The 24869-nt window shown below is 30.4% G+C and overlaps 2 protein-coding genes across 2 annotated transcripts in view; one reads left to right on the forward strand and one right to left on the reverse strand.

The window, feature by feature from the left end:
• On the forward strand, nucleotides 1–18573 carry LOC132935057 (segmentation protein even-skipped). The gene is made up of 4 exons (XM_061001507.1): nucleotides 1–163; nucleotides 8773–9014; nucleotides 10584–10741; nucleotides 12408–18573. The coding sequence occupies exons 2-4, from the start codon at nucleotides 8828–8830 to the stop codon at nucleotides 13323–13325; spliced, it is 1263 nt and encodes a 420-aa protein (XP_060857490.1). The 5' UTR covers nucleotides 1–163; nucleotides 8773–8827; the 3' UTR covers nucleotides 13326–18573.
• Nucleotides 18573–24869, reverse strand: part of LOC132935056 (acylcarnitine hydrolase) — a 24482-nt gene continuing 18185 nt past the window's right edge. The window contains exon 3 of the mRNA XM_061001506.1: nucleotides 18573–24741. Coding sequence (XP_060857489.1) covers nucleotides 23257–24741 — 1485 coding nt within the window. The 3' untranslated portion in view covers nucleotides 18573–23256. The remainder of the gene's footprint in view (nucleotides 24742–24869) is intronic.

A 24869-nucleotide genomic window follows, 5' to 3' on the forward strand; every position in this document is an offset into this window, starting at 1 on the left:
ACAGTCCGCACATACACGCGACACGCTCGACGCCACCGCCGCAGAAGCTGCAGTCTGGTAAACGCCGTTGCCGGTCGCCAATATTATTGTGGTTGATTGGTTGCCCCGAGACCCATCCGCCGCCACCACCGTCTAGTGTTACTGTTCCGACGCCGATTATAAGGTGAGTTGGTATACCGGTATACGGCACACGATATTACATCTATTATAGGTTACCAGGTTGGTATATACGCATGTCGAGCCACGACGATTTTGTTTTGTGAGTGACCCATCACATAGCGATGATGGGTTACCGGGCGTCGAGAAAATAAGGCCTTTTGAATAGGTTTTCTTGGTATAGGCATGCACAAATTATCATCAGTTTGGTTTAGCTCTTATTCTAAGCATAAGGAAAAATTACCTACAATCGTTGAATGTTTTTGATGAAATGAAAGTAAATTTGCAGGTTTTGTTAAAAATCAGCAAGCATGGTTAATGGTAATAACTGAGTACCTATCATTCGGAATTATTTTGATTGATTTGAAATATTTTAATGTCTAAGAAAATGTCTTGTTAGTTGGTGGTAGATCTACGCAAATATAATTCTTTAAGCATCGAATACATGTTTTTCTGCAACTTGCAAGTTTTGTTCATATTTTTCAGATCGAAGTTCTATATTATGAAACCCCCTTTCCTTTACCGCAGCAATACACTTATCGTAATTTGTCGTTATTATAATCTTAATTTGTATCGCTACTGGAACTGTATTATTTTATTCCCAAAGGGAAAAATTTAAGAAAACATTTAATAAATAATATTCAATGTGTTTTCTATCACATTTTTTTAGTTTAATTTTTAAGTTTTATACCGGCTTTTAAAATGTGAAAATGACAGGTTTCAACGATCTAAGTCTAAATGTACAATACCTACCATAACTTTTAGTTAAAATTACCTTGTTTTCAATGTTGTCCAAATGTACCTATGAGCCATAATATGTATTAAAACAACAAAATCCAACTAAATATCCAATTTAACCATCTAATATTGTGTTATGTGAAAATTACAAATTTTGGATTTCATTTAAATTTACACTAGGTATTAAATTTTTACACTAACTATAAATTATGCATTTTTAATAGCTGATACTTGTATCGCTTACACTAAAATGCAATTTATTGAAATTTGTCAATTGATGAGTCCAATATATTCAGTTATTTAATTTGGATTACTAAACAAAATACTATTGAACCCATGTGTCTTTTAAATAGATATAATATATTAATATACATTAAGAATTTAATGTTTCAATATATATTTAATTTTTTTAGTCTTATAAGTCTATAGTAGGTAAATAAAAATAGGTATGCAATTAATATACGATCGTGTAATTTACAAACATATAATTAACACACTACTTTTATTTTATACTAAAAACTTAATCAAATTTTTAGAAAAAAAAACTGTTTGTATTTTAAACTATGGTCAGAAATTGAACCAATATTCCATCATTCAAAAAATCAGAACATATACTTTTCAATTTAAAGAACCGTCGAACCAGAACTGAAATAATTTAAAACGTAATCGGTTTCAGTTTATATATATTATTAAAATAATTATTCAATTTTCAATGGTTACTAATAAAACTACGAATTTGATAATAAGTGTTACGTCTTATTTAAAAGGGAATGTACTAAAATATTTAAAAACCAATGCTGTTTCACTTAAAAATAAAAAATAATTTACATAGCGGAAGCACAAGGGTTGTCAATATAATAATAATATAAATTCGATACGAGTTTTTAAACTCACTTTTAGCATAACTATATTGTAGAAACCATATTTTTATATGAGTTAATATTAAATAAATAAATAACTATAAATTAATATTAAAAAAATACCAAAATTACCTTTTTGTTGTATCTATACCAGATTATTATACAAAACATAATATTAATTTTACATCTAACTGAAATATTTATTTCAATAATTGAATAGGTATACATAAGTGGACATCATAAATCATAATTATATATAATAGATTATACTATATAGCCAACATATTATAATATATTAAAAATAAAGCTTATTTCTTATTTTATAAAATACATAACTAGGTACTTTAAATTTAAAATTATTAATTTTTTATAGAGATTCCACGATAACTTACACTTCAACGATTGATTATAAATAGGCGACAATATAAATAACCACATTTTCACATCGGTGTAACTATGATTAGTATGAATCAAATTTGGGGGATTATCTGACTAAATGTTTATCCCTTACCTATTCTAATAATTATAGTTAATATCATTGCGTACTTATAACTACATTTTAATTTATTATTATTTAATAGGTAAACATTATTTTTTGTTAATCATTTAATTAGAAGCTAAGTCTAAGGAAGTATACCAATATATTACAAATACTTTTCTTATGTTATATTTTTTTTGAAATGTCATATTTATATTTACTACAAATGTGCCTATTGGCTCATTACATAATAATAATCAATAAATAATAAATAAGTTAAATTTAAATTTAAAATATTGCATAAATAAATATGTTTAGGAAAATGTAATATATTATCTAATGCCGGGTGAATAAATCTAATAGTAAAAAATTATGTGTTTTTCTTCTTGTTTATCATTATACAAAATTAAAATAGGTAAATAATGAAATAATGTATGTGTACGCTATACGGTATATATATTATTATTTGCACTTTTAATATGTTCAATGCAATGTGTAGCCTATACCTTACTAATTATTCACTCCCATTAAAAGATTTCAGCAATAACATATAATATCTGTTTTCTTCAATTATCTATAAAAATATTTGTATATACATTATAGCATTAAATCATAATAAATTACATCTAATAATAATATTCTTAACATTAAATGATAAAACACATTTTATGGGCAATAAAGTGATTTATTAAGAAATAAAAACAGTTACGAATATTTATATACATTATATTACACACATAATGCATTTATATATATATATCTAAATTTTAACAAACCTTACAAATAATAAACCTATGGAAAACCAATTATTAATGCAATTGGTTTATCCAAAAATAATATTCAGATCTTATTATAAATTAATAATTTCTTATGGTTTTCTTGAAATACATATATCCATATAAATACTGCATTTTAAATATAAATACTTTAAAATTTCCAATTTATAGAGAGGTGAATACAAATATTTTATGATTTTATTTAGACTTTTTTTTAACTACGCTAAAAAGCGATAAAACTAACCGAGAAAAATACATAATAGTCATATTATTACATTATACACTTAATAACCTAAAGAGAACTCACTGATTATAGTCCAAAATATAAAAAAATATATCATATAGGTACCTATTTATTTCTGATACTTCTGTGTAATTTTTAAGTGGGTGAAAAATTTACTTTATTCATTGGGCGCAAATATGGGGGGGGGGGGGATGCTTAGCCCCCTCAAGACTAATAATTTCATTACTATAATTTAAAATCATCATAAGAGTATCAATTATAGATCTGATTTATGATCAGCCCCCCCCCCCCCAAATTTCAAACACTATTTACCCCTATGAGTCTTTATCATTAATTATTATGAAAATAATAATTTGAATATTATGTCTCTAGAATCCCGTCTTACATCCAGCCATTCCATCCATCCCAACTAGCTGTTCGCGCATTCCAATCTTATCCTTCTCCTAGATTTTCCACATCTTCCATTCTTCCCACATAATTCTCAGTTTTTTAATGAGTCTTTTTCCTAATGGGTTCTTTTTTGGTACTGTACCAAGTAATGGGTTTTGGTTTCTCCAAGTGTCACATAGTAGTCTCTTGTTTCTGATTGCTTCTACGATATTTGGTTTTTGATAGAGTAATTCTAATTTCTCGTTCTTTCTTATCATCCAATCATTAGTTACAGTATCCTTCACAGCTCTGAAAAATCTTCTCAGAATTTTCCTTTCAAAAACGGGGAGTTTGCTCTCTCCCAGATCAAATTCAATTTTTATATATGGACATCATACAACTTACTACACAACATATAAACATAACTGCATACGTATTTCAAGAAAATAAGCCACTGGTACGGTGTAAAGTGTAGATATAGTCGTAATGGTATTATAGTAGTTACTGGGTTGTCCTGTTAGAAAGACGATTCTAATAATACACTCCTCTATATATGTGATTAGATTATATAATATGCAATGCAGTAGGCACCTACGTCGATTGTTTTATAAATAAATTATTACAACCCCTATGGTCCTGCATAACTTGTGTATGGCCGAGAGAAAACCCTATAAGTATATAAATATTTATATATTTAGGCCGGATGACTGATGTATAATTGACGAGTCTATCTGATTAACGCGTTAACAGATAAAAATGTATATACTATTATAATCAAGGTACCTAAGGTTCGTGTACATACCAGTGGTGTATATACGATGAGGGGATATATATAATATATATATATAACCGTATACGGAGAACAAATTTTGTACATAATACATCGTGTGTATAATAATATGAATATAATATGTGTACCTATATTGAAAGTCTATTAAAAATTGTATATCCCCCTTGAAAAAATCCAAACTACTGGTACATACCTACTAAACGTAATACAATAGAATATTTTATTACCTATTGTACCAACTTGATCATGTTGCTAGATTCATATTTGTACTTCAATCATAAAACTAACGTATAATTTAAATTCTATATATGTATCTTATCCACCAGCATTATAGGTATAATGTAATTTGTCAATAATCTCAAGTTTCCTTATTTTAAGATCGTATAACTTATTAAATATTATTAGGTACAATAACTTAGTGTCTTAGTCAAAATTATGATATTTGTCTACAATAACTAATAAATGAGTATAGTTAGAATAATAAAATTGTAATTTGTATTATGTAGGTACAAGGTACCACCTACTAATCGATGACTGTTACTACGAGAGGAAAAAATTTATTGGTTAGCTCTTTTTTTTGTAGATAGGTACTTATATTATCTTTATGAAACTGAATGTCACTACCGTTAGATTTTTCTGTTGTGGAGAATGTAAAAGGACCCGATAGATAATCTAACGGTGCGTATAACTATTTAAAGTGAATAATAAGTATTATACTATCTGGCATCTGCAATACAAATATGAAATAGTTAAGTGTTTTTCAAATTTATGTCATATTGAAAAATTTTATTTTTATTCATTATTTATTAACAATATTGAATTATGAGAATATATTTATTTTAATTTAGGTACATTCCAATACTAAATAGTACATATTATCTCAGGGTGAATTTAAGCCAAAAACAAAAGTGAATTTATAAAATAGTTGATATAAATTCTAAATTCTGATAGTAATTTTACCTTACACTTTATTAAAATGATTACCCAGAGAAAATGGTCATATTAGTGCTTTATCAGTTTATCACAAATATATCATATTATTATAAACCATAATATTATAATGTGGTAGGTACTTTATCCATTCGGATAATTCAAAAATTAATCAATTATATGTTTATTGTAACATGTAATAAATTTCAATATTTTTTATAAATGGTACATTTTTTCATACTTACTTCACTCAATTTAATACCCCGTTATTTTTATGTTTTGCAATTTCACTGTTCACTTAACTGCATATTTATATTATACTTTATTATCACAATTTAGCAAATGTTGGCTCGCGGTTCGTTGAAATGTGCCTTAATAATATAATTTGTAAATATAAGTTAAATAAATCGTCCTAGAGTTATTTTCGTACACAATATATGGTACTATTATACTTATAATCTATATGTAATTGGCACTTATATAATACATCTATATTGTGCTTAGAGGTATACATTGTATATTTTCAACGGAATTTATGTTTCTTACTATTATTTTAAAAAGTTCAATCAAGGGTTTTACTTACACACTAACTGAATTTTGTTAGTCCATTAAAATATAAACAATTTGGCACCAATTTATGTATTATGTAGGTATGTAAATAAAGTAAATTATATATAATATGATACCTACAATAACCAAAAATTACTTTTTTAATGGATTAAACTGGTTTAATTATCCCGGGACATAGTCATTGTCGGTACATCTTTTTTAAATCGTTTTGAAACCATATTTTTTTTATTAAATAGAAATGTTATACTTAGGTACCTCGTAGAAGTTTTATATTTAATTTATAGAAAACGGTATTTTTCTCCCTAGTCCTCACGAAAATGCTATAATTTTTAAAAATCAATAATATAGTTCATATATATATTTTTTTTTAATAATAAACTAATTTTTTATTATTTATTTTTCGAACATTGGTTATTGCCCAATGATTTGTAATAAGCTCGTTGATTGGAATAACTTAAAATAAGACTCAAATTATACTTTTATTAATTAAATTATTAGTAATAGGAGTATTTACTATATAGTATTATTTTCCGAGTTTAGAATTACTTTTCATAATTAATAAAAATATATTGCACCTAGAGTTGCACAAATATTTTGATAAAATTTGCTGTTCTGAAGCGTTTTGTGTTAAAATTACCAGTTACACACATTATATTACATAAATTCTGGAACGCAGCAATGAGTACACATTGCATATTTATGTATTTTAAGCAGTAGGTACCATATTTTCCAATTATAACACGATCACAAGCTATGAACACTATTCTCGTTGATACTTACGGTACCTAATATAGCTTGAAAACAGGTTTTTTTTATTCTTGAATGCCTATTGGCTTCATAATAAATTCGCATATTTTAATACTACCTATATCACTATTTACAAAATAATTCAACCAACAATAATAATTATCATAAAATATAAAATATTACAAGGTGCATTCGTTATTTTTCATCTAATAGCTAGACATTTACTATCTGTAGTGGATTATTTTTTAAATAATATTATACTATACACAATAATATTTAACAATATTGCATTTAAGTGAACATTTAAGCTATTAAAAGACAAATAATTTCTTTATATATTATATTCATTATCGATATTCGCTTATATTAGCATCATTTTAACTTTAGCAATAATAATTGTGCAGTATTTAATAAACCGTTTTAGACCTTCATGTATGTAAATGTGTTTCAATTGTATCTTTATAAACATCTCCAATAGTAATGTACCTTGTAATGTCCTATATAAATAAGACGATAAAATAAACAATAAAATTAGAGAAATAACAGAAAATCTTTTATTTGAAAAAAATAGTAATAAGAATATGTATAAAATATATGTATAGTCCATAAAGTACCAAAATAAAATTGTTTAGACCATTAAAAATAAAATAAAACGAATATAATTATATTTATTTCAAATAAAACTACATAGTATCGATCGTAAGTTTAATAGATTTTTTTTATCAATTGTATATGTATGAATAAAAAGGACAAATTAAAAAAAGCAATTATTGCAGAAATGTCTGAAGTGAAAATGTTGCGTTCTATAAATTAAAATTAAAACATTGACAGAGGAATCAAGTTTAGTACGTTAAATAAATTGAACATTAAGTACCTACGTATTACATTTTTAATTAGGTATGTAGGTAGGTATATGTACTCATATAACATTTCCATTTAATATTTATAAAACTTAGGGCTTTCTGATGATTATATTTTAGTATGGTCAGACGAGTCTGAGAGACAAAAATATCCATTTCCATTCCCTAACTTATTAACTTCATGAAATTTTAAACTATTGTATACTATTACACACATTTTTTGCTTTTTGAATATTTGTTACCCCGACATTCGTGTTGGATATCATAATTTCATCTCCAAATTAAACTTGTATAAACTCTGATAAGGTATTTTATTATATTTTTATAGTTTGCTTTATCATACAGATGGCACCCGGACATCTTGTATTTCTATCAAATGTTTAGGTTCTACCTGAAAATGTATTTGCATTATTTATAATGTTGTGTGCAATGGGTCATCCAAAAATTAATATTATTATGTGTGCAACGAGTTTTCACAATCTAAACATATTTGTTTGTTAAAAGAAACTATAAAAGGATATTTAAATGAATGTTTTTTATAAACATAGATAAGTAGGTATACGGGAGATTTTTATTATGATGAGATATAATATTATAATATATACAATTTGGTAAATAAATTGTTGTAAAATGCACAACTTATCACAACTCTTATATGACAATAATTATGACTCAATATTAATGATTTAAATATTTAATGTATGGGCTTAGGAATATCGTAATTACATAAAAAAAGATTGGCAGTAGGTAAGTTCTAAAGTGACCAGTACTAAATGTTTGTAAATTATGAAACTTGAATTAATTTTATAATATATTATAAAATAATAAAACTAAAAACCAAATTAAAGAAAAAACATTGTGAAATTCACATTTATTTCATAAACACATATTTATAAATAAAAACAGTTCTGGCGATTATGGTTTTGTCAAATCCTGGGATCGTCATTGTAAACTATGATAATACTATTATAGTAACAATATCATCTCTTGAAAAATGTACTCCGGGACACGGAATATCACTTCTCAGACCGGTAACGATTATGACCATCCTAGTTTATATAAAATTTGAGGAACGCTGATATATGAACAGAGTGTTTCAAATTTAGATTTGAATAATATTGAGAAATAAAAATAAAAATATTTTAATTTTTACAATTAATTTTTTTTTATTGCAATACATAAAAAACTCTAGAAATTAATGAATTTCCAGGCACTAATAAAAATAGTACATTGTTAGTTTTTTTTACATTTTAGGCCGTATTAAGACTGTAATGGTTTTTAAACAAAATATACAATCATTGACCGAGAGATGCATAACTCAACGTATGCTTGTTTGTCAAGATCAAACAGTACAAATCAACCATCATCCGACCAGGAAGGCATAGATCGTCAAAACAATTTAATGTTTACCAAACTTCCATTGCCTAAATTAGAAAATGATTTACAAAATTATAATTTGAGGTTGGACAACAGGCCAAACTCTGAACAGAACAAAGGTAAGTGCATATCACGTAACAGATTAATTAGATTTCAATTATAAAAACCAATAATAATACATGTTTCTAAACCACTGAAACTTAGTAATTTCAGTGTACTTTAAAGTTAAATAATAGCAATTTTACAAGTAATTTTTAAGGTAGAAATCGTATCATCAATAACTCAAGTATAAATAATTGTTATTCATATAACCAAGATTTTTTTAATGATTGGATAGTTGATCAAATCTTGAAGCTCTACGAAATTGCTATATTATGGCAATATTACGGCTTGCGATAGTCTAATAAGTAATAAGTAATAGAGCATCTATGTGTAATATGTTGGTTTTAATTCCACAAGATTTGCATATTGTTTATATTTACAACTTTTGAACTTTAAAGGTGACACATAAATATATTTTGTAAATATTTCACATGAAATCTGAAACATACTTAAAACAATAATTATTGTACTTGTTTGTAATTTTAGGTAGGTAATATTTTCAAACCAGATATAAAACTATTGTAAATAGAATATCTATTATAAATATCTATTCAAGTGGCAATTAGTTAATTACATCATTAAACTATTAACTTCACATATAACTAATTATTAAGAATACAAATAACCAAGAATTTAAGAATAATGATATCCGGCTTCTATCTAGAATCAGATTTAATCGGAGTAACTTTAAAAACAATATTAATCAAATTAGATTTTAAAATGTGTCTATATTTTAAATGTTATTTTGCAATGGGTTCACATTGCGGTGACATTAAATTAGATCGACATGTTTATTTTCCAAAGGTCTTTACGCTTTTAGGTAACGGAAAAATTAATCCACTTCCGTGGTGCAGCTAAATAGCCTATCTTAAACGCCGTGTGATCGTTATTTTATGTAATATTACGTCCGTCAAATTGGCACCAGTACATTATGTCATTATGCTAGAACTGTACAACTATCATCAACAATTTGCTAGATTTTGCTCGGGTCACTAAACTTTGCGAATCTACAGACAAACATGCCAGCGCCATTATTGCAAGCATACCGGTACAATGCAGAAATTGCAATAACAATATTACCATTATGAAGATGTTCATTTCCGTACGATTTTTGTCATACCTATCATATTTTTGTGAAGTTTGTTCGTAGATTTGTAAATTTTAGGTACCCTACAACAAAATCTAAAATGGTCTAGGAAAATATTTCACATTTTATATGTTAGCTATATAATATTATAGTTCTAGCATAATTTGATTGAAAATAATTTTATTACTTATTGAAAAACATAAAAAATAAAATAATAACATAATATTCTGATATTTGAGAAAATAGATCCAACAGTAGTGCCATCACAGGGAAAAATGTCTGTCGAAATAAGCCTTCATTAAAATAACATAGTCGGAATAATCATTTTTCATTGGTCTAATATATTATATAAAGATACAACAGTTTATTACCATTCAATATCATCTAATTTATTAAAAATGCTGATAACTACTATGCTCTATAGTAAAATATATATTGAAACAATTAATATTCTCCAAATGCTGTTCAAATTTATTAATAAATAATAATCAACGATTAGATGGTACGGCAGATCAAACGATAAGAAGGTATAGAACAGCATTCACGAGAGAACAGTTGCTTCGATTAGAAAAAGAATTTTACAAAGAAAATTACGTGTCCAGGCCGAGAAGATGCGAGCTTGCCACCGAATTAAATCTTCCCGAGTCGACGATAAAGGTAACTAATTTTATACTAATATGTTCGCCGTATTGCTATCAGCTTAATTAGTGTTTATAGGTTTAGCTAGTGCGATATTATTATATAGTAAGCTAGAGTGATACAGTGCTATGTTAGACATAGGTATATTATAGTTGACAACTGACAAGTATATACCGGAGTGATATCACATATTAGTTATTAATATATTGATCGTAGTCACTTTACAGTCATGTCCAAAATATCAACTAGACAACTATAATAGTTAGGCAGATTTTACTGAAAGAAAAAAACGGTAATTTATCTTAAGGTGAGTCGTCTTGGCACTCGTAAATTCATCATTTCCACATCAATATGTGCATCTCTTTCAACCTTTATAGTTTTACTAAAAACTAAAATTTAAATCCAAGTGCTATAACGACGTCGTTCTAAAAAATAGTTAAACTGGACCAATTTCAATGTTTGAACCTGATTTGTAGCAATTTTTAACCCTTTTTCTTAAATGCGAGGACGGATTTTAATTTTTAAAGCTGTAACAACTCGTACTGCGACCCGCAACGTTCGAAAGTCATCGTATTGATATTGGACCAAATTCGATGCAATATTTGCATCTATTTTTATTTTTGGAACTGTTACACCTGCATCCTATTCGATGATTAACCTGAAAAATTAAAACAATTTCTTTCAGTTCGGCTTACATGTTTGGTAGATTTCCTAGTTTATATGTTACTACTTTTTATAACTGTTTTGATATTGTGTCTACTATATTATGAGGTCTCAATGTATTGTTTGATCTTCAACTTTTATTTATCTACCACCAGTATTAATTATTGAATTTCCAAAAAACATTTCAACAAGTATTTTTACTTTTTTGTAATATTCTATAAATTATTGTAAGGGTCATAATATATAATATATATCGTAATTGAATAACAGTGATGATTCAATTTTTCTAAGAACCGTCCTAATTTCTGCAACCTTGATCTAACCAATACAATTAACAACCGGGATTTTTTTAATCTACCAACATTATTTTACCAGACAATGTATAATGTACAATAATATGTACAATTATTATAGTCATAGAATATGACATAGATAGTTATAATTAATATATTGGTAAGTGATTCGTTTAACGTTCTACACTATTCCGAGTGCCCAACTCAAATCCTATATACTATAAAATAAATATACCAAAATCTGAAATTTAATATTTCGTTGTAACCAAATTTTCGACTAAAGTAAGGGTTACAATATTTTGGATTTTTTACCATCAATATACCTAGGAGGCAATTCCGGTTTTTAAAATCACTTTTCCAAAACAGTAAGTCATTTTTTAGTATAATATAATTAAATTATTTACACGATAATTGTACGTTTGAGGTGCACCTAATAATATTGTTGTTCAATTGTCGTGATAGAAAAAGCTGATTATGTATCAATAATGGTTTAATTTAGCGTATTGAGTGTATTATTTTCATTGTTTCTTGATTTATTCTTTGCACCGTACACATTTGCTTCAATATTATAATTTATAATACGTGGTTTACTTGATATCGGTCAGCAGTGTTGATATGCATTAGCCACCATGTATACCTGGTATACTATACCTCATATACCTGGCACTGCATCCTAGCTGTTGTTTATCTACCACACGTCAACACGTATTCTCGGTTAATGATTTCAGGTATGGTTTCAAAACCGGCGGATGAAGGACAAACGACAGAGGATCGCCATGGCGTGGCCGTATGCCGTGTACACGGACCCGACGTTTGCGGCCACGGTGCTGCAGGCTGCCGCGGCCAGCGCGCACGCCAACGGCACGCTGCCCGACATAGCGGCCATTGCCAATGCTTACCAGTACTCGGCGGCAGCGGCGGCCGCGGCCGCTGGGCCGTCGTACTTCCATGGACATGGAGGTGGCGGCGGTGGCGAGTACGGTAAGTTCCAGCCTCAGCACTACGTCGGTCCGGTTCCACCTCCGCCACCAGCACCGCCGACCCAGTCGCTTCAGCAGATGATGAAGAAACCGTTCGGGCCATTCGTGGGCCATCATCATCACCATCACCATCACCATCAGTTCGCGGCCGATGCTGCTGCCATGGCCGCAGCCACCGACGCTTCCACGTCTGAATCCAGCAACGGTCACCATCACGCGGCGACCAGTTATGACGGCCACAAGGCTGCGGCGGCCGATCACAAAACGCCTTCGGCCACGGTAGACAACAATAAAACGACGACTTCGGCGGCAGCGACGTCGTCGTCGTCCTCGTCGTCGGCCGCGGACGCCACCGATTTTTCCGTCGCGGCCGCCGGTACGAGCTGCAAGTGTGGAATAGTCGATTGCGTACTGACCACTTCCGGAAAACCGGTTAACAATAACGGCGCGACGGACGAGTCTACGACACCGACCGCCGCTGACCGCGGCTTGCCATCACAGCCATTTTTCATGACTTCCAGTGCAACTGAAACCGGTAGGGACGACATACAGTCGGCAGAATGTTCGTTGGCCGTCCACAAGCATGTCTACCACAAGGAGTACGCCAAAAACAAACTGTTCCAGCCCTACAAATCAGACGTGACGACCGCGAAACTCAATCTGTAAACTATAATAACACTACACCTATAACACACACAAAATATATAATATTATTAGTATTAGGTACCTAGTAAGTACTGTTACTAAATTATAAATAGCACGACTAACCCGTTGTAACACTATAATAATATTATTATAAACGACATTAAACGGTAGTTTAAGAGGACACTACACGGCCATTTGTTGTCTTTGTCCCACAAGTGCGTAATAGCAAATGTACGCTCAGGAGAACGCGTTTAGCTACGCTAGTCTAAAAATTAGAGGGAATCGACCTATTATGAAACTTAATGGTAAGTACATTATCTGTGTTTGCACGTCGGATTTTTACGATGGTTAAATTTTTTAGTAAGTTATGCGTATATAATATAGCGTAAATTAAAAATGCTCATATAACTCACTTATAAACAGAATTATCGTAAAAAATCCACAAACAAACACAGATAATGTTCTTACCATCAAGTTTCATTATAGATTGAATCACTCTAATTTTCAAACCAGCTCAGTTAAATGTGATATTCTGAGTGTAAATTTGCTGTGTATACATTTGTAAGATGGAGGCAACAAATATCTGTGTAGCGTCCTCTTAATACCTACTATAATATGGTAATAAACAATATAGGTTATCTACCTAGACTCTATTGAACAATATACATATTATATTATCATCGTACACAATACGATTATCTCATTGGAACACTATTAAATTATTATATTATATCGCGTACAGGGTGTGTAAACATAGTTATAATAATACGTACAATGTTTATGATGTTAGAGGAGTCCGACCACGCGCTCTAGTCTTACCCGTAATACAGTAAATTATTAATCTAATAATATGGTAACCTCGAGTAAGTACCGATATAATGTTATTGTTTCCCTGAATTCTAAACTTTGAAGATAAATGCATATTAAACACTCTGTCCGGTGTCGAAATCTTGTCGGCCAAATATATACTCCGTTAGACAGCATGATCATAAAACAAATCTCTTGGCACTTACCCCTGAACATTTTCAAACCATGGCCTTCATATACACACTATATGCTGTCTATGCAGTATGCACTATGATCGTTTATTTCTTGGACGTTCTTCGTGTGGTTTTTCATTTCTATACAACTTGTACTCGATTTTGAAGCAGACGATTTGTAGTGCAAATTTGTCGCCTCACGACCACATGGCATTATGACACAATAAACGTTAACACATTTTTATAAATTCAATTTTCGATACGGTCTTATTGGGGAATACGTTTAAGCAAGACTTTTTTGTACGACGAAAAATATAAGATTCGGGATAAAATTTAAATTTCCATCTACCAACCTCTGTATAAGTTGCTAAATATTTTGATCGATTCGTGTAGAATGGTTTTATTAAGGAAGTGTACATTTTCATAAAACCTGCAGTGTGTCGTCTTTCACATGTGATAGCTTTCATGGGATAGCATTGTCATTAAATGTCATTATGAAATAAATTTTTCTAGACGTTCAGACTAAGAGTGGTCCGCTTCATTTTATTATGTTCACTACCATCATTACAAACCACATTATTCGAGTACAGAATAGGTATAGGTACCTACCAACAACACTCCTTATCACCCCATGGTGCCGGATTTAGAGATGTAGGTCCCATACTTTTATTCGTGAGAAGCCCTGAGTTATTAATTATAAGACCCTTTCCAAATGGCCAAACTTAGGTTATCTTAGTACATTTTGGCGATTCCACGGGCCATGAGTACCTCCTTCTAATGCGGGCACATGTTGCCAAAATATTATATGATATAATATACCTAGTTTATAGAACACAATAGACATCCTGCTTTTCAGAAAATCGATAAAGTACGCGGATAACTAATAACTATTTGTTTCGTTGTTCTTGTAGGTACTATAATATATATTATATAAATATCCTTCGTGTGCAAGCACAACGTTAATATATAGGTACCGCTACCTAATTGTCAAACGTCCGTTAAATGTTAATAATTCGTACCATATTGTTCCACACATTCATATTTTCCTATTATTTCATAATTCTAAAGAATGACACCCATATAGGTAGGTAGTAACAATTTGTTAAAGCCTGTAAGTCTACTGCACGGCTGCAATTTTATTTCATAAATTAAAACTGTATTAGTCAACAGTTTTACACATAACAAATATTGTGTGTGTGTACAAAATAACCAGTACATTTTTATTTTTATTTAATTTTCTAGTTCTATGTTAACTAATGAAACCAAAAAATACAAAATGTATGTCGAGTGACCGATTGATCATTTAATTATAGGTCAACAGCGGATGTCCTTTATTTATCCATTTCACACATTTCATGCTGTATCATTGGATCTTGTAAATATAACATATTATTATAGCTATTACAAGTTCCTTACTTTCTTACTATAAATAAACAATGAATTCACCAAATATAAGTCAACTGATGTGAATATTGTAAAACTGGATGAATATAATATTATATAGTATGCATAAAACGTTAATATTCTTACCGAAACGACATTAATAGGGTTCTGAAGTTCATAGAGTTCGAGGCCAACCGGTTTTAGAGTAAAATTGTACAATTGGGAAGTAATATTACCGTTTATGAGGTATAAGTACGTATAAATATTTATCTTTTTCTTTATATGTTGAGCAAATTAAATTATTACTTAATATGCTACGATGGTATTTGAAGACCTCGTTAGTTTTTATTAAAATTATGTAGACGTAAAACTCCAAGATAACTATATAAGATTTTATATGAAATGCTAAACTGAGCAAAAAAAAATCCACAATGAAAAGTTCATATTTTTATACTAATTACCTGCCATGATTAAAATAAAAATAATAATTTTATATATTGTTTCATTTTCAAAAAAAGTTCATAATTTCTACTGTCTATTGTCTTATACTATACTGTGAACTACCTACACTAAGGTCCTAAGGATACTTACTTAAAATTTGTTTTTAAATGTATATTTAACCTTCAATACATATCCGCACAATGTATTTATATCTTATATTAAACACTACATTTCCAAAATATTAAAAAGGTTTTAAATTATTATTTCATTCTTCTTATAAATATTGATTTGATATTTGAGCATACTAAATTCACTATTATCGTGGTGTATAAAAATATTCTTTACCATGGATTGACTAAAAAAAAAAATGTTTATAATATCTACACATATGTGTAAAACAGGAATATGTCTATAATAAAACAATTTTAGCAGCATTATGTTTAAAATAACATTTAAATGTTTTTAATTAAAACAAGAAACGATTTTATAAATTGTATAATGATCTAAAACATTGTGATTAATGATTATGTTACACTGATAAATACCTACTAAAATTAAAAATTAAATGGAATTTACCTATATTTTATAAATTTTTCATAGGTGTCAACTTTGAATTTGATATTGTGTAAATAATTATTTATAGAAATAATATTATGTTATAGAACGTACGTTGCTAATATAAAAATGTGTACGTACCTGTATAAGAACAATTTCCCTGATAGGTAACTATATTCGTTTATGCATTTTTTTTTATATTCTTGGTAAAAAGCTTTAACTACATAGGTTCTGTATGTTTTTAGCCTACATTCACTTAATATTTAAAGAGGTATTAATATACATTAAATCTTAATACAAATATGGACGTTTACGAATTGTAATATATGTCTATTCTGGAACCTATAGAACCTGTAATAATATATTTAATTTATCCCTTTTTAATGTTGTGCAAGATTATGTATATATAATAACGCTGTATTATTATTTCTGCTTCTTCTTCTGCTTTCATATTTAGTACTCTCAAAAACCCCGTATCACTTGTTCTAATTTTATAGTTTAGGACTTGAGAAAATACATGCACCATGCGTGCTGTTGTAGAAAAACTTTAATATACCTAACAAGCTTATGTGCCAATTTTGAATGTCTCCCAAACAAGTATTACACTTTATTAAACTTAACTTGTACATTTATATTGATGTAACATATTTAATACCTGTATAATATTTTGTTTTAGTGTATTAAATGATACTGACTGAAATAATTAATAAACTTTGATAACAAAATTGTTTTACCAAAAAAATAAAACTCAAGATTTATGACAATTAATGTAAAAATGAATAATTTAGTTTTCAATATTTATGTACAGTTTAATATTTATAGAATATTTAATATTTACTCATAGAATTTCGAAGTACACTATTAGACATTTAAACTTTAATTATGAAACAACAATGTATTGCGTTTAAAATTAACTAAAATATTTGTAATATAGGTACTTTAGATACCTACCTTTAATAATTTATTTACTTTTGTAAATAGAATAGTATTAGAATTTTAGTAAGTATAGTTAATCTAAACATTTAAGTATATTTACCTATTTCACTTATCCAACGAAATAAAATAAAGTTTTGTATAAAAATTAGTATAATATTACGATATAATATGTTTAAGTAAATAGTTTTTCTGCTAATAAATTGATGTAAAAAGAAGAAAACTAGGTACTTAATTTAAGAGTTCCATTTACCAGTAATTTATATTGTACTTTTTTTTTTAGACTATTAGATTAAACTAATGTGAATAAAAAAAATATTCTTTTTATGTATATAAAGTATGAAACTAATAAAATGTATAGGTACATTTAATAAATACTACTTTACTCAGTTGAATGTATTAGTAATTATAATTGGTAGTAAAGTTTGAGTTTCAAGAAATGATTAAATGTTAACATTACGAAGTTCGCTAATCTATAATGTATAATATCTATAATGAATCATCTCAAAACATAAAAAAGTATCCTAAATTCCTAATGTTTGACGCTATATACCTAAACATACTATATTTATTGTTTAATTTTTTTAAAAGAAAATTGTGGTTATATCTTAGTTTTATTTGGTAAATAAAAATAGTCATACTGTATGTTCTCGTTTTATTTATGTTTATTATTGCACCAAATTCACCTTAAGGTTATATTTCAAATCATTTTTTATCAACCATTTTAGTAGAGAAAAAATATAAATAATAAATAACAGTGTACTATTTATAGTGTGTACCATGTGTGGATTAATATTCCTATGTAGTTTATAAGACATATGCTGGAAAAATCAATAACTAAACACAATTTGTTCAGTACAATTTTTTGAACAAAAAATATTATAATATTATTCATTGGTATTACATATTATCTATTACTATACAATTACTAATATTTATTATAATATTATAAGTAACTCTAAGATAAATATTTAATTGTGTACCTATTCTATGTATAAGTAGAATATAATATAATACAATTATGAATATACGTATGATATTAATATAATGTTAAAATGATCATAATAATATATTCATGTCAATTTCACATAAACTGGTATTTTGTCGACTACTTTTTACAAATAGGTTATTTTATTCCAACTTTGAATTAACATCATCGTCATGAATCCATCAAATATATAAAGTAGTTTTTAATTATTTATGTAGTAAGTAAACCATTGCAACAAGAAACCCTCTGAACATTTTGGGACTAGTACCTGACAGGAACCGTAATTTAAGTTTATCGGTATAGAGTCTATACCGATAAACTTAAATTACGGTATATTATACCAGTAGTTCTCAACCGGGGTGACATGTCACCTTAGGGTGACGTGGACCTAGCTTAGGGGTGACGCAGAATTTTAACAAGAAAAGAAAAAATTTAAAAAATAAATTTTTCGATAATAGTAAAATTATAATAATAATAATAAAATTTCGAAAACAATCATATTATTTCTTACACCTATACCACCACCATTTCACATTAAATTTAAATAAATCATTATTTTTTTTTTAACTTTAATTTTTTTCTCTACTGTATTTTTTTTTTTAATAAAAGAATAATTTTAATATATACAGCTAAGATTGTTTATTATTTTGATGTTAGGTTTTTTTTTTTTTTTTACATTACACAGTTAGGGTGACGCGATGTTTGATTCTAGTGGCTAAAGGTGACATGAATCAAAAAAGGTTGAGAATTACTGGTATAGACTATAGATACCAGTGCCCGAGTGCTATAGGTTTTGGCTGCATCCGAGTTGGGTCTGGGATTATTTTAGTTAAAATATATACGACTATAATTTTTGGAATTGTAATTATAATTGTATTATATAACAATTTGTAAAATACTAATAATTTATATTTTTAATACCTAGCAAAGACAGTAAAAAAAAAAAAAAGAAACTTTGAAAAAACATTTTCAACCCCATCTAAATAGATACATTTAACCTAACACATTTAGTCTATTAAAATGAGAAAATGTAAGTACAGTTCAGTACTTATCAAAAAATATTAGGAACCCAACTAGAGTAATGCCTATAATAAGTGGGCACCCAACTTGTGTAGTAGATACCTGAAAAAATCCCGTACCCAACTGTCCCAATTAGTGTAGTACCTATAATAATTCTGGACCCAACTAGTGTAGTACCTAAAACAATCCCAGACTCAACTAGTATAGCCCCTAGAACTTGGGACCCAACTAGGATGCGCTAGATTTGAGTTTTATTTTTTTATTCATATTATCATTAATATTTTAGGGGAAAAAAATTATATTATTTTATGAGATAATTTTGTTATTTTAAAATTTAAAATCTAATATTATTTAAGTATAAATAAAATTAGCATAGTGTACTGATTTGTTCATTCATTTTGATATAAATCATAATAGTAACTTCCATGATAACTATATCTATATGTGTTTAGCTTTTTATCACTTCTTTACTTTTCTTATTGACACTTACCCAATTTCAAGCTTTTAAATAAGTACCAGTATTCCTTAAAACTAAAACCTGAACAAAAACACATTTTTTGTAATTTTAGGAATTGTCTGAAAACAGAATCAAAAAAATTCCAAGCTTTGTAGCGGACCTCACAAAAACAGTAACAGTGTAAGCCTATATTATTTATTTGTATCTAGCAATAATTATTGTAACCCTTTAAATGGCGTTATAATTTTTAATTAACTAGTTACCTAGGTACCTCCTAATGAAAAAATATGAAAAAAATGATAACGATGTGGTCCTTTAATATAATTATAGCTATACTCGTATGTTACATACAACCATACATAGAGTTTTAATTTATTACCAATGAACAGTATGTCAGTAACCATATAACGTACCACAGGATGCCACCCCCCCCCCCTCAATTGCCCTAGTTTTCTTTTGTCTTACACTGTGTTTAGCCAATTTTGTAGCCAGTTTTGGAACTTTTTGTACTTTTACCACCCCATGCCCCTCCCAAAATTAAGCTCTAGATCCGCCACTGACCGGATGAGTGTTGGAACTTATTACTGAGGCGTATAACCTATCTAATATGACACAGGGTTAAGATTCAAATTGTACGAAATGTATCTCAATTGAATTTTATCAGTAACAGAATAACTATACATTTAAACATCTATTTATAATAAGCAATAACACATTAGCTACATTACAGATAAAATATAGTGTACATTATCATTTTAAATTTCCACATATACCTAAAACAATACCTTAAAAATTAATTATTAATTATTTGTATATTGGGTACATATCTTATTTATCTAACAATAATAAAATGTGTGTGGTGGTTATACAATATACAACTTAAATATAATACTAGGAATATTATACAATTAGATAGATCATTTCTAAAAGTGAAAATAATATAGTGCCGAGAAGATAGATCATTTCAACAAATAAATTGCAATGATTTAGGGAATATTATGTTATGGTACATAGTATTCAATAAGAAAGCATACTAGTACGTGAATAGTTGAAAATAGATTATATAACTTAATATCGGAACAAATCATTGACGTTATTGTTATTACTTACTGAGAGTTTTTTTTGTTATGTAACTTTTTTTTTTGTAACACACTATTAAAAAAAGCTTGTAACGAATAGTTTTTTGGGAGACACGTTACTATTTACACTTCTGAGATCAATTATTAGGTAATTGATATAGATATACATACATAGGTATTCTATGTTCCGGATAAAGGAATTAAATAAAAAATGTTTTCCTATTATATTTACATGACTGTACGTGGTACGTCAAATATTATGGACCATGTGGTCAAATCCGACTTTTGTACATCAACATATTTTAGTCAATAGTATTGAAACACGGAACCAGTCGATCGAAAAAAATTTGTTTTCAATTATTGGAACTATTTGTAAGTGAGTTTTTTTTTTCAAAAAAGTATATTTTATATTACTTTTAATGATTGGAAATGCGTTTGTTAAAATACATGGACGATATGAAATACAACACTGTAATTAAATACCAATGCAGTCTTAGCATACAATGATACAAAATAAAATATAGTTTATAAGTGTATATAGAGTGATTTTTTTAACATTATCAATGCTCATAATTTTGAAAGGTATTGATTTTTTTTTATAAAGGTTGTCGGTAGAAACATGCAATACTATTGTCTTATATAATCTTGGCCTTGTTATTTTTTTCACTTTCGTATTTGTCGGTGAATCCACTATTGCAACTTTTGATTTTCAAACAGCCTATACCTATTTTTATTTTTATTTCAAAAACTAAAACAGTATATTTTTCTAACAATTTCCATGCATACAAATATCGAATATTGGAAGAATTTGTTATTTATTATAGGACTGAAGTGTATGAACACGCCATGAGATTTGTGGTACACCGTTCTGCTCATCTAGACATAAAATGCAATATTATGAAAACAAACATACCCGTCCAGTATAATATTTAATATGATGTTAACATTTTTTTTTGTATAGAAATAAGCGGCTCAATACATGTTTTTGTTTAAAAGTTTAAAGTTTAATTTTTCGTTAAATACCACAACAGTAAAAAAAATAGGGGCAACATGGAATATTAAAATTGCATGTTATAGACAAAATAATACTTTATGCCATAAACCATCTAATAGTACAATTTTACTACAATAATACAATGTTTGTAAGTACAACATGTCTAAAATTTACAGACATAATATATATTAAATATTATCAATAGAATAACGTATAGAGATTGTCACCATTCTAAATACATTTCAAATTGAAGGTTTTTGAAAAATAAATCCCATTTTAGTGACACTTCTGAAATAAAATATACATATGTGCGTGTTTGATTGTATTGAAATATATTATAGGGATAAAATTTAAAAAGTATTGTTGTATGACACAAGACGGCGTACAGCCAACCCACTTCCCAAATTTCTAATGATAAAAAAAAATGTTCTATTACAATTTAAAATACGGTATTAAGTTCTAAAAACACAAAATAACAAAACAAAATTAGGTAAGGTAAATCTTTAGATACAATTGACTAACACAAATAACGCGCGAATACATTAATTTATCTATTATAGGTATTTTTTGTTTTAGAAAGTCAAACAACAGTACTATAATATTATATTTTGTATACTTTTGTTCATTGTTTTGATGGCTATTATTATTTTGCTTTAATTTATATGTATATAACTGAATTACGCGTGTGGTTCGTGTTAGGTGCACTTATTGTTGACTTTCACAACACGCGTGGTGGTGCAGTAGAAGTAGAGCAGTTATCGTTTTCCGATATTTTATACTATACCTATCTACATAATTATGATAATATTTTTTTCGTGCGTAATATTTCACGTGAATTGAATGTCATTTACAAGCCACGTATTTTAAGGAAAGTAATCGATATTTTCTTGACGCCCAATCCCCACCCCTATCCCAAGACGCAGTTGCGCCCGTCCGGCATTATCGTCGTTTAAACATTTAAAACGCATTCCACAGACCTGATGAGAATGATAATGTTATAATAATTTTAAAGGAAAATATACCTAATAGTAAGGCATATTATTATACTGTAATAATCCTAATCCATGCGGTATAATAACATTAGGTTGGCTAGGTTGGCATTCGTGTGGTCGGTGTGGTTGCTCACACCAGCAGCGACGGTGAGTCCGCGACCAACGACCACGAGAGGGCCACCAGACACAACGCAATCAGGGCGGCGGGCCCGGGCCCACCGACAACTGTGGTGGCGGCCGATTCTATGGTGTGGTTGGCGCAGCATTGCAGCGCGACGGCCAGCACCTTGGGGTAGTACTCGTTCCAGAACTCAGGCTCCTGGTCAGGTTGTGACATGTTTGGCACCTTGTCCAGCACCATGGCGCGGGGGCTGCGCGTCTCGTACTCATCCCACCGGACGTTGACCGCGGCTGACCGGTGTGCCGGGTCGGCGTGCCGGGCGAAGTTTGTCCACATTGCCATCGCGGTATCTGACATACGGCGGTCGGCGGCCGTCCAGTCGATGGCCGCAGCCGACGGCCAGTACGGCATGCCCCACACGACGGGTAACTCGGCGCCGTGCGGCGCGTCCATCCACTCGGCGGCGGCCGGCAGCGCCTTGGTCGCACGCAGCTTGTACTCGTACCGGTACACGTAGGTGGCGTTCAGGCGTGACACATAACCGGCCACCCGGTAACCGGTAGCCCCGTAAGCCTTGTTGGCAGCCATAGTCACGTAGTTCCGGCGCAGAGTTTCTGGGTCGTCTGTCTGCCTGGCGTAACGCAACACGAGCGTGTCCACCACAAAGTCGGCGTCCAGCGTACAGTTCCCCTCGTCATCGACCACGCCTCCAACACTGCCACCGTCCGAGAGTCCGGTTACCGCTTCGCCAGTGGTGACCGTCGCGGCCGGCTGCTGTTGTTGTTGTTGCTGGAGCCGCCGAAGTTGACGCATCCGACGATCGTCCTCGTCGTCGGCCGCGACGTCTTCCCGCACTAATGCCTCAAACCGATCTCTGGTTATGCCCTCGCCGCCACCGCCGCCACCGTCCCCATTGTCAAACGCATCAAACGCATCCTCCATCCGGTTGTAGCCGATCATGTGTGGAACAGCGGCAAACCGGCCGTCGTCCATAAGAGCCGCTGGCATTTCAGGTAGAAACGGTTCTAGGCCGCTGCTGTCGTTGGATAGCGCAAGGCCGTCGACCACCGGGCCCCAACGGGTCAGCGAACCACCACCCTTCACCAGTAACTCGGCGTCCACGTTCCGCAAGCACCCGGTCAACGTGTTCCGGAAGCAGTTGAACTTGTCAGCCAGAGCGTCCAGTACCGCTTCCGGTCCGTCCGCGGTCATAACTGCCGTACGAAGCAGCGCGTTCCCACTCATGCTGATCGCGCGATGGAACTTGTCCCGGGACCCGGGTGACACCACGTGCAAGCCCACGCTCACCGCGCCCGAACCCTGCCCGAAAACCGTCACGTTCTGCGCCGCTCCACCGAAGCTTTCGATGTTTCGCTGCACCCAGTCCAACGCGGCTGCTTGGTCCATCAATCCCCAGTTGCCCGACGCCTCCGCAGTGTTGTCCGTGTAGAAGCCCAATATATTCAACCGATAGGCCGTCGTCACCACGATCACCTACGGCACAAATCCAGATAATAAATATTTTAGCACCTACTGATTTGATGATTATTTATACTTAGGACAAAAATACACATTATATCACTCAGAAGAATTATTTAAAGAATTTAATGTTCTAAAATGTT

This window comes from Metopolophium dirhodum, chromosome 1 (genome assembly GCF_019925205.1).
Source record: "Metopolophium dirhodum isolate CAU chromosome 1, ASM1992520v1, whole genome shotgun sequence".
Lineage (NCBI taxonomy): Eukaryota > Metazoa > Arthropoda > Insecta > Hemiptera > Aphididae > Metopolophium > Metopolophium dirhodum.